Source organism: Hippopotamus amphibius, chromosome 1, assembly GCF_030028045.1.
Source record: "Hippopotamus amphibius kiboko isolate mHipAmp2 chromosome 1, mHipAmp2.hap2, whole genome shotgun sequence".
Lineage (NCBI taxonomy): Eukaryota > Metazoa > Chordata > Mammalia > Artiodactyla > Hippopotamidae > Hippopotamus > Hippopotamus amphibius.
In genome coordinates this window covers 34,133,066-34,152,125 of record NC_080186.1, presented here as the reverse complement: position 1 = coordinate 34,152,125, position 19,060 = coordinate 34,133,066, and the positions used below count along the sequence as shown (strand labels likewise).

The 19,060-nt window shown below is 42.0% G+C and overlaps 1 protein-coding gene across 1 annotated transcript in view; it reads right to left on the bottom strand.

Annotated features, from left to right (window-relative positions):
- Positions 1-5,538: 5,538 nt before the first annotated feature.
- The window catches only part of RIMKLA (ribosomal modification protein rimK like family member A), a 36,368-nt gene continuing 22,846 nt past the window's right edge, over positions 5,539-19,060 (bottom strand). The window contains exons 4-5 of the mRNA XM_057700204.1: positions 8,773-8,976; positions 5,539-6,029 (exon numbers count right to left, since the gene is read on the bottom strand). Of these exons, the coding sequence (XP_057556187.1) occupies positions 5,539-6,029; positions 8,773-8,976 (695 nt within the window). The remainder of the gene's footprint in view (positions 6,030-8,772; positions 8,977-19,060) is intronic.

Sequence of the window (19,060 nt, the reverse complement as noted above, 5' to 3'; positions counted from 1 at the left end):
TGGCAAAGCAAGACAGCTCAACAGTGTTGGGATGCCAGCACAGAGCTAAGGCAGTGCCACATGTCAGCATGGTAACTGCACCTGGAGAAGGAAATGGAAAGGCTTGAAGGGACAAGGTTTTCATACTCAGTTGTGTAAGTTTTAGAAGGGAAGGCTGCAGTCTAGCCACAGATTTGGAATAGAAGCATAATATAGTTTTAAGAAAGGGTTAAGGAACTTCCCCGGTAGTCCAGTGGTAAGGAATGTGCCTTCCAATGCAGGGGACACGGGTTTGATCCCTGGTCAGGGAACTGAGGTCCCACACGCCGTGGGGCAGCTAAACCTGCGTACCACAACTACCGAGCTCAGTTAGAGAGCCCATATGCCACAAACTACAGAGCTCATGTGCCCTGGAGCCTGTGTGCCACAACTAGAGAGAGAAAACCCACATGCCACACAAGAGAGAAGCCCGCGTGCCACAACGAAAGATCTCACATGCCTCAACGAAGATCCCACATGCTGCAACTAAGACCCAACGCAGCCAAAAATTTAAAAAATTAAAAAAAAAAAAGGATTAAAACAATGCACGCCTGAGATGGGGGACTTCTTGGCGACAACATTTTAAGCCACAATCTGATCTGGAGTCTCAGAGGCAATCATAAACAGCAGCAGGTTTTCTATTAGGCTACAGCGGCAGGTCTAGGAACGCTAACTCCAGGCACAGTGACAAGAGGGCTGCTGTCAGGGCTCTTCCCAAAAAATCAGCATAGACTGACAGCAGATAGAAACCTCACCTCCAGGTGCACAGGAAAGTATTAGATTGCTTCACTGACTTTGGACTCACCCTCCGACATGGCTCTATGATCATCTGCACATGGCATTCTGGTCATTAACTTCTGGGAGCGTAGCTGTTACTTGAGTGATCGTGGAACCACTCAGCTAGCTGCTTCAACCTTCCTCTGATTTACATTCAGAGAGTTCTCAAGACCACCCTTCATCAGGACTTAAAGAAGCAATGAGGTATGTCTTCTTTGGAGCGATGTCTGTTTAGGTCTTCTGCCCATTTTTTGATTGGGTTGTTTGTTGTTTTGATATTGAGCTGCATGAGCTGTTTGTATATTTTGGCATACAGATGGCCAACAAATACATGAAAAGATGCTCAACATCACGAATTATTAGAGAAATGCAAAACAAAACTACAATGAGGTATCATCTCACACTGGTCAGAATGGCCATCATCAAAAAATCTACAATAAATGCTGGAGAGGGTGTGGAGAAAAGGGAACCCTCTTACACTGTTGGTGACAATGTAAATTGATACAGCCACTATGGTAACCGTATGGAGATTCCTTAAAAAACTAAAAATAGAACTACCATATGACCCAGCAATCCCACTCCTGGGCATATACCCAGAGAAAACCATAATTCAAAAAAATACATGCACCCCAATGTTCATTGCAGCACTATTTACAATAGCCAGGATATGGAAACAAACTTAAATATCTATCAATAGATGAACAAACAAAGAAGAGGTGATACTTATATACAATGGAATATCAGCCATAAACAGAAACGAAATTGTGTCATTTGCAGAGATGTGGATGGACCTAGAGACTGTCATACTGAGGAAAGTAAGTCAGAAAGAGAAAAACAAACGTATATTAATGCATAGATGTGGAATCTAGAAAAATGGTACAGATGATCTTATCTGCAAAGCAGAAATAGAGACACAGACTTAGAGAACCAACGTATGGATACCAAGGGAGAAAGGTGGTGGTGGGATGAATTGGGAGATTGGGATTGACATACATACACTATTGATGCTATGTATACAATAGATAACTAATGAGAACCTACTGTATAGCACAGGGAACTCTATTACTTGATGCTCTGTGGTAACCTAAATGGGAAGGAAATCCAAAAAAGAGGGGATATATGTATACGTATGGCTGATTCACTTTGCTGTATAACAGAAACTGACACAGCAGTGTAAAGCAACTATACTCCAATAAAAAAATAATTAAAACTTCATGAAAAAAGATTAAAAAAAAAAAAAGAAGAAGGGATGAGGTATGTCTCTCTTACTTCCACTGAGGTGGATGGGAATCCATGCATCTCATTTTCTTTATACAGAATAGTTTCAAAGACCCCTACCTCTAATCAATACATATTTTTGATTCTTTCATTCAAACAACCCACAGAAGAGCCATTTCTTCCACCTTCCCACTAGAATTCCAGATGATCCCGACTTATTTCTTCCACTGAAATGTCACAAAACCATCCCAGACCTTTCTCTCCTCTTTCCTCCTCGCCCCATCCCCAATGGTCATGGAATCCCCTCTGAGCTGGGACAATTGAGTCTGCAACTGTGACATTAATGGCTTAAGATCCACTTATATTGTTGATCAGATCCTCAAGACCTAAAGCCCCAAATCCACCTTCTGGGGGAACCCCATACCACTCAGCAATCAAACAGCATGAAGACATTTTCCCCAAGTGCAGAATCATATATATTCTGAGTGACTGAGCTATTGGCATTCAAGTTTTGACCAGTTTCAAGATGCTACTACCAGATAATGGGAAGATCATATACAGATACTGCAATTTATGTTACATAAGGAAGACTGTTAGTTGATATACAAGAGTCAAGAGTTTCAGGTTATATACGGTACATCCAGAAGGCTGAATACACTAAGAGCCTTACTTCTTTGAGGTCATAAGGCCTCTGAGAAGCTGCATCCTTTTTCAGGCCCCCTACCATTGTTTAGTGTGCTAATGCCAAGAGTTTATGGCCTCTTTAACTCCCCTGAAGGAGGGGTGATGGGAAACTGTTAAAAACCAGATGTGGGAGGTGTCCTTCTACCACCTCCCACGTAATGCACAGTTTCATTAAGTAACTCCAACCTGAGAGCACCCCACCCCTGCCCAAGAGATAAATAGAACAGGCATCTCCCCTATCAGAAAAATGGAAAAATTGAGGCTTGGAGTCAACTTGATTGTGTAAGGTTAATCAGTGGTCGAAGGGGAGAAGCAGAACCGGGGTCTGGCTCTGTGCCCCGCGTTCCTTCCAGCAGGCCCTGTGGGCAGCTGTGACGTGTGTGGCCCCGCCTCCTGGCTGAGGCTCACAGGGCCCACGGCCAGTATGGGAAATCCTGGTGGGAGGCTATGATCCAGCTGTGCCCCAGCTTTCTCTGCTTCCAGACAGGGCTGGGTTCCAAGCAATGATGCCAATGACCACGGGTGTCACTGGCGGCTGGAAAACAAGCCCCCTTTGACAAATCTGGAGGCACCCGCTAGCTGCTCTGCTCAGGACAGGGCCCACTAGCGTCCACTTAGGTAAAGTGGAGAGACTGGGCTTACACTAAACTGTGGGAAGGAGTGAATGCAGCTTCCAGAAGGTCATCACTTGGTTCAGAGGTTTACGTAGAAAGCATCTGGCCAGTTCTAACGAGAACAGACCTAGAACCATCCTTCCAAAGCCACCCTGAGTGGTAAAGATAAGGTACATGTCTTAACCTATATAAAGGTGAAGGATTCTCATTTTTCAACTGTACAGACACATGACTGGAGTTACAGTTCAGTGGCATGCACCCTACGTTGACTGTAATTAAACTACTACTGTGTAGTGCGACATCTCCATTATATGGTGCCAAACATTTTTCAGTTGTACAGCTGTTACTTGGTGAAATTTGATTTTAGCCACAGTATTTTCCAAGCCAATTTCTATTTCAATGTGTTGTGGAAAAATGTAATAGTTCGACCTTATACACATTTTACATTTACAGCAGGATAAGTATAGGGACTCACACACCCAAATGGGTGTTGCTGCCTTCAAACTAGACACCTTGGGAAGATGTATGTTTCGTCCAGGGAAGCTGACCTTACTCATAACATTTCTAGAACCCTCCTTGGAAACTGTCCACTTGTAAGCATCCTTTACATTGGTAAGTGTTTGTCCTTTAAGGGTAGATTTATTCTTTTGAGGAATGATAATTTTTTTAACAGCCAAAGAGCATTAGAAGATAAGTCTGATAAATAAAATGGGTAATAGAGCTCGGGATGACCTCTGGGGAGGGGTGGTATAAAAAAAATGAGGTCTGACTATAAGGTTGTGAGGCCTCTTTTCTTGCATGGCTTCAAAGATAACTCTAAAGAGGAAGTCTATGTGTTCTGGGTACATGCAATATCACAGCTCAAGAGCAAGGTCTTCCAAGGAAATAAGCACAATCATGATGACTCTTGAGTGCATATGTTCCAGTGTATTTGGTTTAAAAGGTAGCCTTGCTCATTTTTGTCATACGTCACATAAACAGAAACGAAAAATTCCATCTCCGTGACTGCTCCCAAGGGCAGGGTCATCATCTACTGCTGGAAAGAGTTAAAATGAAAAGCACTTGGCGTCATGTCTACATTATCCACTCCTCTGCCCTCCATCTTCTCCACCAAATGTGCAGTGAGTTATTCCTGATACCTGAGTCTCCCCAGTGTGGAAAAGTGGGAAAGGACAGGTCTCTGGAACCTGGGTAAGACTAGTATGTCAAGGGGATTGGAGTGTCTTTCCAATGGCTCTGTCTACCCAACAGGCCCACAACACCGACTCACACAAGAAAACCTCCTACAGCTAAGTACACAAAGTTTCAGTAGAGGAGGGGGGAAATGATTATCTTCCAGTAGCCTTCTAGGATTAAAAACCCACTGGCTTCTAATGTCAAGTGAAGAGAGTCTATTGAAAAGAAGTCCATGGTGTTCTAGTGCATGCTTAAGGAAGAAAGTGTGTGGCCACTAGCTCATTGAAGTGCATTTCCAGCTGAGGCCAAAGGCAGCAAAGGTGCAAGAGGCTGCTGGGGCTGGCGTTAGTTGAAGCAGGATCTACATATTTGGAGTGGCAAAGCAATTTGTAGAAAGCCCCAGTTACAGAGCAGGATGTTTGCCAACCAGTGAAGTCAAAGGACGTTCAATCTCACTTTCTACAAAGTGCTTCACTGAAGATGCTAAGGAGGAAGCTCCCTTTAAAACACCATATCCTGAGTGTCAGAGAAATATGGTCAAGATGGTGATTGATGGGGAGCAGAGACTGATTCTCTAATAGCGCTAGGACTGTGTATTCTCCAAGCATCACACACACACCCACACACGCACGCACACTCACGCACTTAATGAAGAGCACACAACTGCAGTCACATTCCACCTCTTCTGCACGTGCCTCTGTCCGGTGGCTGCTCTTTTGTACAGTGTTTCCAGGAGCCATTCTGAGTTAACGGGCTCCACTGCTAAAAGCCAGAAGCACAGCAGAGTCAGCGCCGCAAGTCAGCCGTAACATCCAAGTGCTCGCAGCAGATCAGTCGGGATGTTGTTCTTGGTGAGGGTTTTTATATTAGTGTTTATAAAAACCACAAAGCCAGGCCATCTGCTTAAATACTCGTTAGAAAGAATGCTGAGTGCCCAGATGGGATTTCTAGTTTCTGTGCAAATGAAATCACACTAGTCCAGATTTTATTCGCTCAAAACTACGAGGGAAGCAGTAGGATTTGGTTTCAATGCTGCCAAAAAAGCAGGAATTCACTTAAGTTTTAATTCTGAAGCAATCCTGGTGTTAATGTTGTAGCTGGGGTCGGGCAGCATGGGGGCCGGGGCCCCCGCCGTGCTGGCTGAGGACCCCCGGATCTCTCCCAGTTCAGGCTCGCTCTCGCTAGAGGTAGACCCGCTGTTGATGGCGTAGACGCTCTCTGCGACTCCCTGAGCTGAAGCACAGCCGTCTGGCTCTTTCTTCTCCCTGGGACTAGACAGTCCTGGGAGGACGGCCATCTTCCCGGTCTGCCTGTTGGGCAGCAAGGACATGGTGTAGTCCGCGATGATCCCGCCCACATCTAAGTTGCATGCCTGGTCGAAGGCTAGGAAACCCACGTTGGCATTTGCCTCGCACACCACAAAGGAACCATCGTCCATGATGAGGAGATCGATGCCACAGAAGTCCATGCCCAGGATGTTGGACACCTGGATAGCCAGCTGTTTGCCTTGTTCTGTCAGCGGGCACATGACGCCCACACCACCTGTGGGGAAAGTGTAGCGATGTCATGGTGACACTGTAACTAAGCAGGACCCTATGAGGCCTTCCCAGAATAGACCCCACCCATGTCCTCCACCTGCCTTTTGTCTGTAGGAAAACTTTAGGCAAAGAATAAATTTAATCATAGAAGTGAGAAAACGCAGAAAGAAAGGAAAACAGTCACGCAAGACAAAATAATAATACTTTAGTCATTAAACAAAGTCAAGGACCTTTAGTTCTTCCTCAAGGATGACAGATAATATTCTGAGCCATGTCCTCTGAGCTGTTTTGCAGATACTGAAACCCCCACCAGATGGAAGAAGTTAAATGTATGCTGCCCACAAGCACGTAGACCCCAGACTGGTTGGAACCAGAAAGCTGATGATGCTGACTCCGCATTAGCTCACCGCTGACCAATCAGAAGGATGTCCACGAGCTGATCACGCCCTGCTCCTTGAATACTAGAGACTCCTCATTACCCCCTCCAGGGCAGGACACACACAGTCTTGCGGGCATTAACCCACTGTGGCCCCCTTTGCCTGGCAAAGCAATAAAGCTATTTCTTTCTATAATACTTCACGCAAAACTGTCTCTGAGATTTAATCCGGCCCCAGTGTACAGGGGCCGAATTCTAGCAACACCACCAGACCCTGACTAACAAATCAAATGACCCTTCAAGGAGGAGAGTGGGGGGCTGCTGGGAAGGGGCAGTGAGATGGGCACTTTCATCATTCACAAAAGGTTTGGATGGAAACCAGGACCCCCTTTGAGAAAGTAATATGACAGCTCCTCTTCTAGAATTTAAAAAATTGTGTATATCCTTTGACCCTGTCATCCCACCATGAAGGGAACAATCTTATATAACAGGAAAAAAAGCTTTATGCACAAAGATGCTGATGGCAGTCATTTAAAATACTGGAAAATCAAAATACTGGTACATAGTAGGCACTCAATATTTGTTTGTGAGTAAATGAAAAATTATAATCTAAATAGCTCACAGGAGAGGAAAGCAGAATAGTTTACAACCATTACTAAAAGTGATAGAGTTTCTGCTCACATGGGAAAATAGGACTAAAGACTGTGCAGTGTGACCATAATTATGCAAAAAACATCACTGGAAACACCACCACCAAAATGTTAACACTGGTTGTCTCTAGATGGTGGAATTAACAATAAATATCGTTTTTCATTTGACTTTGCTGTATTTTCTAAATTTTCTACGTGGAGAATGAATTCCTTTTAGAAATGAGAAGAAACAAAATTAACTTTCTGTTTTCTAGAAGAGAGAGGCTGGTGAGACAAAAATCCCACACTGAGGTCAGAGAGAGTCTTACTAGTTAAGAAGCTAAGACCTCAGATATAACTGTCTTCCTTTAGTTTCCTTGCAAAGACTGAACACTTTTACTCTCAGCAACTAATGGCTTTACCTTAACTCTGTCCCGCCACCACCTATTACACTGTGTGAGGCAAAGGCCATCAAACAGCTTTAAAACCGCTCATCAAAAAAAGCAATATGGATACATTACAAAGCTGTGTAGTTGCTTTTTTTTTTGGCCCCATGGCTTGTGGGATCTTAGTTCCCCGACCAGGGATTGAACCTGGGGCCCCAGCAGTGGAAACGCAGAGTCCTAACCACTGGACCACCAGGGAATTCCCCAAAGAATGGATTTTGTGGGGTGACTGAAAAAGACAAACTGATAATACATAAAGTTTGATGCTGTGGCCAGATGTGGGATTGTCGTGAAAATTAAATGAGATCATATACTACGTACTTAGCACTGTGTCAACCCAAGCCTAGCATTTGCTTCTATCACAGCACTTCAGTCACAGTACCTCACAATGATCTGCTCATGTGTCTTCTCCTTTACTGGACCATAAGCTGCCCGAGGGCAAGGACTCTCATTAATCGCTACACGGTCAGCCTGGAGTCCACTCAGGGAGGCTGCTCAACCACACTCAGGAAGAAGGACCAGATTCGTGTTTCGGCCTTTTCATTAGTTACCAGACTTGATACACTCATCTGGTGATTTAGGAAATAACAACTGGGTATTTTTTCACATTACCAACATACAAATTCCACTCATGAGGCTGACAATAGCTAGATGAGAATTTCCCTGCCCCTGGGACCACCTCCATGCACCACAACAGAAAGCGAGCTTTATCAGTAGGTTAATGGGATGGGGTTATGCATTTGACCCAAACATAAACTGCTCCTTTCTAATAACATCAAACATATAAGTAAAACACAATTTTCAAAAAAAAAAAAAAGAAACACAATTTTCAATTACAATGTAAAAGCAGAATATGCTATGTCTCCTGCCATTACTTCTTGCCTGAGCTGTTGCCGCAGCTTCCAACTCAACTCCCTGCCTCCCTCTCATGCCTTCACTCCATCCTCTTCCCAGCTGTCAGTTTTTCTCAAACACTGATCCTCATGTCACTCCTTTGTTTAAAGCTGACTGCCAAGTCCTAACACCTACAGGATAGGGTACAAACCTCAGTATCCTGACATCCCTGGCCTGACCTCTGTCACGGCACTTATACACCCACCTGTCCCCCTCCTGGACGGCTTGCAGCTAAGGGAAAGGGCTTGTTTCTAATTCCTCTCTGTGTTCCTGGTGCCTCGCAGATGGTCTGACCAGATAGGAGGGATCGAAACACACTGACTGAATGGGTGCAAACATCCTAATGAAAAACCCTGGAGCCTCCCCTGACCAACAGTCCGACTCTGAGCTTTCGTGCCTCACCGAGAGAACAGTTGCTCTGCATCCGTCCATCTGTGGAGCAGCGTAGCATAGAACCTATCACCCGGCCGCCTACTACCACCACCCGGATATCCTTTCCGTGGGACTCCTTCACATACTTCTGGAACAGGTAGGGCACATCGTGGCGGATCACGTGGCAGATGTCTGAGAGGTGGTGTTTATCTCTTGCTAGAAAAACAGCTTTTCCTTTAAGAAGAAAGACAAAGAGCAAGAGAAGTAGTTAGAGAAGGCTCTGAGTGCTGTCCTTGCCATCCCAGCTCCTGGTCCAGAGTCATCCATTCTTTTCCAACTTGCCTCGCCGTGGCCTGTTCAATTTCTCTGACTCAACTCTTGGGTCTTATCAAATGGCCGCCGAACCTTACTTTTTTCTGGGTTTTTACTCAGGTCCCTCTCCTTTCACAACTCTTTTATTCAAGATGAAATCACAATGTATTCCAGAAACACACGGAAGAGGCCAAAATAAATTCCTAAGGATCTAGTCAACTCGGTTCCAAAAACAGTCAGCACCTCCTGTCACCCCAGGGGGCTGCTTTGGCAGAGTCCATGTTTCACTCGCTGTTTTTTTTTAAATCTCCAAACCTCACCCTGGGCTCGATGCACAAAGCAAGTGTCAATCAGTGTTTACGGAACATAATTAATTGAACATACTTTAGAGGAATTCCCAGTCGAGATGGAGAGAGACCACAAAAGATAAGGACACAGCCTGATATGGCATTAGGAGAGGTCTGTGCAAAATACTATGGGAGTTCAAAGAGGTAGCCACTGCCAGGCATCCTTCCTCCTTTGAAACGTAAGAAACTTATTATTTGGCTATACCCATTTAATTCTAAAAGGAATGAGCCATGCTTCTATAGATCTCTGGGAAAAGCATTCCTTCTTGACTCCAAATTCTTTATTTTCTGCATGAATCACTTATGCTTTTGCAATTATTTGATCTCCTTTCCCATTTGCATATTAGCTAACAGACCTGAGCAGGGGTCCCTGATAGGTTTGCTCTGTAAATCTGATATGTGCATACCATACCCTGAACCATCTTGCTAGCAAATATGGAACAAAGAGATGGTTTTCATAAGATTTGTGTCACCATCTTAAAAAGAGTGGGACATTTCTAAAATCTTAATAAAAAGAGGGATGGATATCAGCCCCTAGTGGCATATAAGACCAAAAAGTAACCTCTAAAACATGTCTCAATCATTGGACATTTGGCACCAGGAGATCTGGCATCTGGCAGTGGCTGGGATTCAGTGATAGGCAACTGGGGATTCTCTGGACATCAGGCAGGATTTTCAGCAGGGATGGGGGCTAAAAATAGGGACTTTGCTCCTTGGTTCCTGGCACAGAGGTTCTAATATGGGGCTTAGTCTGCAGTTAATAAAGGAGCTACAGTTTTAAAGCAAGGAGGAAAAAAAACTGGGCCGGGGGCGGGGAGGGGGAGGGCACTAAGATTAGTTAATCATCTACTGTGTGCCAAACACTTTATTTTTTTTAAATTATTTCTTTTACACTTCATACTAGCTCTATGAAGGTATTAGGACAAGGATAGTTATTTCTGTTTTACAGAAGAGGAGAAGAAAGGTCCACAAGATTAGCACTTTCTCAAGGGCGCATCCTGCAGGAGTCCACTGCCTTCTTTAGATTTATTTCCACATACTAGAGCTGAACAACTGTTGTAACTTTGTTTACTCCCTAATGGTTTCCCCTAAGATGCTGTGTGCTACACTAGCAATGACCAATCTGAAAATGAAATTAAGAACACAATTCCATTTACAATAGTATCAAAAGGAATAAAAAAAAAAAACTTAGGAATGCTTTAACCAAAGAAGTACAAGATTTATACACTGAAAACTACAAAATATTTGAAAGAAATTAAAGACTGAAATAAATGGAAAGACATTCCATGTTCAGTAATTGGAAGACTTAATATTGTTAAGATGGCAATACTCCCCAACTTGATCTAAAGACTCAATGCAATCCCCACCAAAATTCCAACTTCCATTTTTGCAGAAATTGATATGCTGATCCTAAAATTCATATATAAAAGCAAGGAACCTCAAATCGCCAACACAATCTTGAAAACAAGGACAAAGTTGGAGGACTTGTGCTTCCCAATTTCAAAACTTTCTACCAAGTTACAGTAACAAGACAGTGTGGCCTGGAATAAGGATACACATATAGATCAATGGAATAGAATTGAGAGCCCAGAATAAACCCTCACACAGATGGTCAATTTTTGATTTTTGACAAGTGTTTCAAGAGCATTCAGTGGGGAACCAACAGTCTCTTCAACAAATAATACTGGGAAAACTGGATATCCACAGGTGAAAGAATGAAGTTGGACTCCTTCATCACACTATATACAAAAATTAATTCAAATGGATCAAAGACCCAGGTGTAAGGGCTAAAACTGTAAAACTCTTACAAGGAAAGAGAGGTGTAAATCTGTGCAACCTTGGATTAGGTAAACACAAAATAACATCGAAAACACTAGTTACCAAAGGAAAAAATAGATAAGTTGAACTTCATCAAAATCAAAATCTTTTGTACATCAAACAATACTATCAAAAAAGTGAAAAGACGATCTACAGAGTGGGAAAAAATCATGCATAAATTATGTATCTGATAAGAGTGTAGTAGCCACAATATATAAAGAGCTCTAAGAAAGTCAATAAAAAGACCAATAAACCAACTGAAACATGGGCAAAGGACTTGAATAGTCATCTCTCCAAAGAAGATATACAAATGGCCAATAATATGAAAAGATGTTCAACATTAGTCATTAGGGAAAGACAAATCAAAACCATAATAAGGGATGGCGGCGAAGTAGAGAGACGTGGAGTGCATCCCTCCCCACAGATGCATTGGGAATGCACGGAAGGACGCAGTCATTCCCACAGAGAACCAGCTGAACACCAGCAGACGGCCTCGGACACCGGATGGGACTGCGGGGAGCCCGACATAGCCGGTAGGGAGGCATCTACGAGGGCTCAAAGAGGGTGAAGCGGCGGAGCTGTGGCAGACGGGAGGGAGTGAGAAACATTCGGAGGGTCCGCAGCGCAGCTCAGCGTTCCCGGACCAAGACATCGATCCGCGGCTGAACGGAGGGTCCAGGAGCGGGAGTGTGGGAGCAGGAGAGCTGGTTCAGTGTGGGAAACATTGTTGCCGGTAGGGTGACGGACCGAGAGGACAGGAGGGAGGAGGCCCGCGGAGAGGAGTGCCCGTTCCTGAGAGCTGCCCCGCCATGATGGCGGCTGGAGGCTGCAGGCTCACTGGCGGCTGGGAGGAGCCGCGCGCATAGCCTCTCTCTCTCTTTCCGCGCCTCTGCAACAGGCAGTGGAGAGATGCCCTGCGGGCCACCTAAGGCGCTCAGGGATAACAAGTACCCTCAGGCACTCGGGTGGGGCTAGATTAAAACCCCTTGCAATGCCAGCAGCAGGGAGGCTGCCGAGAGAAAAAAAAAAAAAAAAAAGAAAAGAAAAAAACCCCCGAGAGAGGCCCAACTCTAAGACTTTCTGTTTACGCCTGAGCCACCGGCGCCCTCTGCAACAGGCACCTCCAAGCCTGACTGAGACATCAGTGCGCCACTGCTCACTCCCTCCCAGGAGAAGGAGCCACTGTTGTACCCTCTCCCTCCCCACACACCGACGCTTACAGACAAACAATAAAGGAACCTCTGCTGGTCACAGAATAACGCAAAAAAACCCAAGGACAAGCAACCCCAAAAGTTTGGACAACCATGAGGAAACAAAGAAACACCATGCAGGCAAAGGAGCAAGAAAAAAACCCACAAGACCAAATAAATGAGGAGGAAATAGGAAAAATGCCTGAAAAGGAATTTAGAGTAATGATAGTAAAAATGATACAAAATCTCAATAACAAAATAGAGAAAGTACAAGAAACAGTTCATAAGAACTCAGAAAAACAAACAGCAATGGATAACAAAATAACTGAAATTAAAAATACTCTAGATGCTATAACCAGCAGAATGACTGAGGCAGAAGAACGAATAAGTGAGTTGGAAGATAGAATGGGGGAAATAACTGCCACAGAGCAGGAAAAAGAAAAAATAATAAAAAGATTAGAAGACAGTCTCAGAGACCTCACTGATAACATTAAGCGTACCAACATTCGAATTATAGGCATCCCAGAAGAAGAAGAAAACAAGAAAGGGTCTGAGAAAATATTTGAAGAGGTTCTAGTGGAAAACTTCCCCAACATGGGAAAGGAAATAATTCACCAAGTCCAAGAAGCACAGAGAGTCCCATACAGAATAAACCCAAGGAGAAATACACCGAGACACATATTAATCAAACTAACGACAACTAAACACAAAGAAAAAATATTAAAAGCAGCAAGAGAAAAGCAACAAACAACATATAAGGGAAAACCCATCAGGATAACAGCTGACCTTTCCACAGAAACTCTGCAGGCCAGAAGGGAATGGCAGGATATCCTGAAAGTCCTGAAAGAGAGAAACCTACAGCCAAGAATCCTCTACCCAGCAAGAATCTCATTCAGATTTGAGGGAGAAATCAAAAGCTTTCCAGACAAGCAAAAGTTAAGAGAATTCAGCACCACCAAACCAGCCTTACAACAAGTGCTAAAGGAACTTCTCTAAATAGGAAACACAAGAAAAGGAAAACACCTACAAATACAAACTCAAAACAATTAAGAAAATGGTAATTGGAACACACATGTCAATAATCACCTTAAATGTAAATGGATTAAATGCTCCAACCAAAAGACACAGACTGGCTGAATGGATACAAAAACAAGACCCTTCTATATGCTGCCTACAAGAAACCCACTTCAGACCAAGGGATACATATAGACTGAAAGTAAAGGGATGGAAAAAGATATTCCATGCAAATGGAAGTCAAAAGAAAGCTGGAGTAGCAATACTCATATCAGACAAATTAGACTTGAAAGTAAAGACTATTAAAAGAGACAAGGAAGGACACTACATAATGATCAAGGGATCCATCCAAGAAGAACATATCACAATGGTAAATATCTATGCCCCCAATATAGGAGCACCTCAATACATAAGGCAAATGCTAACAGCTATAAAAGGGGACATCGACAGGAACACAATAATAGTGGGAGACTTGAACACCCCACTTACATCAATGGACAGATCATCCAAACAGAAAATAAATAAAGACACACAAGCTTTAAATGACACATTAGACCATCTCGACTTAATTGATATTTATAGGACATTCCATCCAAAAACGACAGAATACACGTTCTTCTCAAGTGCACACGGAACATTTTCCAGGATAGATCACATCTTGGGTCACAAATCAAACCTCAGCAAATTCAAGAAAATTGAAATCATATCAAGCATCTTCTCAGACCACAACGCCATGAGACTAGATATCAATTACAGGAAAAAAACTGCAAAAAAGACAAACACATGGAGGCTAAACAATTCACTCTTAAACAACCAAGGAATCACTAAAGAAATCAAAGAGGAAATCAAAAAATATCTAGAAACAAATGACAACGAAAACACAACAACCCAAAACCTATGGGATGCAGCAAAAGCAGTTCTAAGGGGGAAGTTTATAGCAATACAGTCCTACCTTAAGAAACAAGAAAATGATCGAATAAACAACCTAACCTTACACCTAAAACAACTAGAGAAAGAAGAACAAAGAAACCCTAAAGTGAGCAGAAGAAATCATAAAGATCAGAGCAGAAATAAATGAAAAAGAAAGGAAAGAAACCATAAGAAAAATAAATAAAACTAAAAGCTGGTTCTTTGAGAAGATTAACAAAATTGATAAACCATTAGCCAGACTCATCAAGAAAAAAAGGGAGAAGATGCAAATCAACAGAATTAGAAATGAAAAAGGAGAAGTAACAACGGACACCTCAGAAATACAAAAGATCATGAGAGACTACTACAAGCAACTATATGCCAATCAATTGGATAACCTGGAAGAAATGGATACATTCTTAGAAAAATACAATCTTCCAAGACTGAACCAGGAAGAAATAGAAACCATGAACAGACCAATCACAAGTACAGAAATTGAGGCAGTGATTAAAAATCTCCCAACACACAAAAGCCCAGGACCAGATGGGTTCACAGGCGAATTCTATCAAACATTTTGAGAAGAGTTAACACCTATCCTTCTCAAACTCTTCCAAAATATTGCAGAAGGCGGAGCACTCCCAAACTCATTCTATGAGGCTACCATCACCCTGATACCAAAACCAGGCAAAGATGTCACAAAAAAAGAAAACTATAGACCAATATCACCGATGAATATAGATGCAAAAATCCTCAACAAAATACTAGCTAACAGACTGCAACAGCGCATTAAAAAAATCATACACCATGATCAAGTGGGGTTTATCCCTGGGATGCAAGGATTCTTCAATATACGCAAATCAATCAATGTGATACATCATATCAACAAAGTGAAGGATAAAAACCATATGATCATTTCAATAGATGCAGAAAAAGCTTTTGACAAAGTTCAACATCCATTTATGATAAAAGCTCTCCAGAAAATGGGCATAGAAGGAAATTACCTCAACATCATAAAAGCCATATATGACAAACCAAAAGCCAACATTGTTCTCAATGGAGAAAAACTGGAAGAATTCCCTCTAAGAACAGGAACAAGACAAGGGTGTCCACTCTCACCACTGTTATTCAACATAGTTTTGGAAGTGTTAGCCACAGCAATCAGAGAAGAAAAAGAAATTAAAGGAATCCAAATTGGAAAAGAAGAAGTAAAATTGTCACTCTTTGCAGATGACATGATATTATATATAGAAAACCCTAAAGACTCTACCAGAAAACTGCTGGCACTCATTGATGAGTTTAGTAAAGTAGCAGGATACAAAATTAATGCACAGAAATCTCTTGCATTCCTATACACTAACAACGGAAGAGCAGAAAGAGAAATTAAGGAAACTCTCCCATTCACCATTGCAACCAAAAGAATAAAATACCTAGGAATAAACCTGCCTAAGGAGGCAAAAGATCTGTATGCAGAAAACTTTAAGACATTGATGAAAGAAATCAAAGACGACACAAACAGATGGAGGGACATACCATGTTCCTGGATTGGAAGAATCAACATCGTGAAAATGACTGTACTACCCAAAGCAATTTACACATTCAATGCAATCCCGATCAAGTTACCAATGGCATTTTTCACAGAACTAGAGCAAGAAATCTCACGATTTGTATGGAAACACAAAAGACCCCGAATAGCCAAAGCAATCTTGAGAAGGAAAAATGGAGTTGGTGGAATCAGGCTTCCTGACTTCAAACTATACTACAAGGCCATAGTGATCAAGACAGTATGGTACTGGCACAAAAATAGAAAGGAAGATCAATGGAATCGAATAGAGAACTCAGAAGTAAGCCCAAACACATATGGGCACCTTATCTTTGACAAAGGAGGCACGAGTATACAATGGAAAAAAGACAGCCTCTTCAATAAGTGGTGCTGGGAAAATTGGACAGCAACATGTAAAAGAATGAAATTAGAACACTTCCTAACACCATACACAAAAGTAAACTCCAAATGGATTAAAGACCTACATGTAAGGCCAGACACTATAAAACTCCTAGAGGAAAACATAGGCAGAACACTCTTTGACATACATCAAAGCAACATCCTTTTTGACCCACCTCCTAGAATCATGGAAATAAAATCAAGAATAAACAAATGGGACCTCATGAAACTTAAAAGCTTTTGCACAGCAAAAGAAACCATAAACAAGACTAAAAGGCAACCCTCAGAATGGGAAAAAATAATTGCCTATGAAACAACGGACAAAGGATTAACCTCCAAAATATACAAGCAGCTCATGCAGCTTCATACCAAAAAAGCAAATAACCCAATCCACAAATGGGAAGAAGACCTAAATAGACATTTCTCCAAAGAAGACATACAGATGGCCAACAAACACATGAAAAGATGCTCCACATCACTCATCATCAGAGAAATGCAAGTCAAAGCCACAATGAGGTATCACCTCACACCAATCAGAATGGCCATCATCACAAAGTCTGGAAACAACAAATGTTGGAGAGGGTGTGGAGAAAAGGGAACTCTCCTGCACTGTTGGTGGGACTGTAAGTTGGTACAGCCACTATGGAAAACAATTTGGAGGTTCCTTAAAAAACTACAAATAGAACTACCATATGATCCAGTAATCCCACTCCTGGGCATATACCCAAAGAAAACCATAATCCCAAAAGAAACTTGTACCATAATGTTTATTGCAGCACTCTTTACAATAGCCAGGACATGGAAGCAACCGAAATGCCCATCAACAAATGAATGGATACAGAAGATGTGGCATATATATACAATGGAATATTACTCAGCTATAAAAAGGGATGAGATGGAGCTATATGTAATGAGGTGGAGAGAACTACAATCTGTCATACATAGTGAAGTAAGTCAGAAAGAGAAGGACAAATATTGTATGCTAACTCACATATACGGAATCTAAAAATGGTACTGATGAACTCAGTGACAAGAACAAGGAAGCAGATACAGAGAATGGACTGGAGAACTCGAGGTATGGGAGGGGGCGGGGGGTGAAGGGGAAACTGAGAAGAAGCAAGAGAGTAGCACAGACATATATATATACTACCAACTGTAAAATAGTCAGTGGGAAGTTGTTGTATAACAAAGGGAGTCCAACTCGAGGATGGAAGATGCCTTAGAGAACTGGGGCAGGGAGGGTGGGGGGGACTCGAGGGGGGGGCGTCAAGGAAGGGAAGGAATATGGGGATATGTGTATAAAAACAGTTGATTGAACCTGGTGTACCCCCAAAAAAATAAAATAAAATAAAAAAAAATAAAATAAAATAAAACAACATTTACAAAAAAAAAAAAAAAAAAACCATATGATCATTTCAATAGATGCAGAAAAAGCTTTTGACAAAGTTCAACATCCATTTATGATAAAAGCTCTCCAGAAAATGGGCATAGAAGGAAATTACCTCAACATAATAAAAGCCATATATGCAAAACCAAAAGCCAACATTGTTCTCAATGGAGAAAAACTGGAAGAATTCCCCCTAAAAACAGGAACAAGACAAGGGTGTCCACTCTCACCACTATTATTCAACATAGTTTTGGAAGTTTTAGCCACAGCAATCAGAGAAGAAAAAGAAATAAAAGGAATCCAAATTGGAAAAGAAGAAGTAAAATTGTCACTCTTTGCAGATGACATGATATTATATATAGAAAACCCTAAAGACTCTACCAGAAAACTGCTAGCACTAATTGATGAGTTTAGTAAAGTAGCAGGATACAAAATTAATGCACAGAAATCTCTTGCATTCCTATACACTAACAACGGAAGAGCAGAAAGAGAAATTAAGGAAACTCTCCCATTCACCATTGCAACCAAAAGAATAAAATACCTAGGAATAAACCTGCCTAAGGAGGCAAAAGATCTGTATGCAGAAAACTTTAAGACATTGATGAAAGAAATCAAAGACGACACAAACAGATGGAGGGACATACCATGTTCCTGGATTGGAAGAATCAACATCGTGAAAATGTCTGTACTACCCAAAGCAATTTACAGATTCAATGCAATCCCGATCAAATTACCAATGGCATTTTTCACAGAACTAGAGCAAGAAATCTTACGATTTGTATGGAAACGCAAAAGACCCCGAATAGCCAAAGCAATCTTGAGAAGGAAAAATGGAGTTGGTGGAATCAGGCTTCCTGACTTCAAACTATACTACAAGGCCATAGTGATCAAGACAGTATGGTACTGGCACAAAAATAGAAAGGAAGATCAATGGAATCGAATAGAGAACTCAGAAGTAAGCCCAAACACATATGGGCACCTTATCTTTGACAAAGGAGGCAAGAATATACAATGGAAAAAAGACAGCCTCTTCCATAAGTGGTGCTGGGAGAACTGGGCAGCAACATGCAAAAGAATGAAATTAGAACACTTCCTAACACCATACACAAAAGTAAATTCCAAGTGGATTAAAGACCTACATGTAAGGCCAGACACTATAAAACTCCTAGAGGAAAACATAGGCAGAACACTCTTTGACATCCATCAAAGCGCCATCCTTTTTGACCCACCTCCTAGAATCATGGAAATAAAATCAAGAATAAACAAATGGGACCTCATGAAACTTAAAAGCTTTTGCACAGCAAAAGAAACCATAAACAAGACTAAAAGGCAACCCTCAGAGTGGGAAAAAATAATTGCCTATGAAACAACGGACAAAGGATTAACCTCCAAAATATACAAG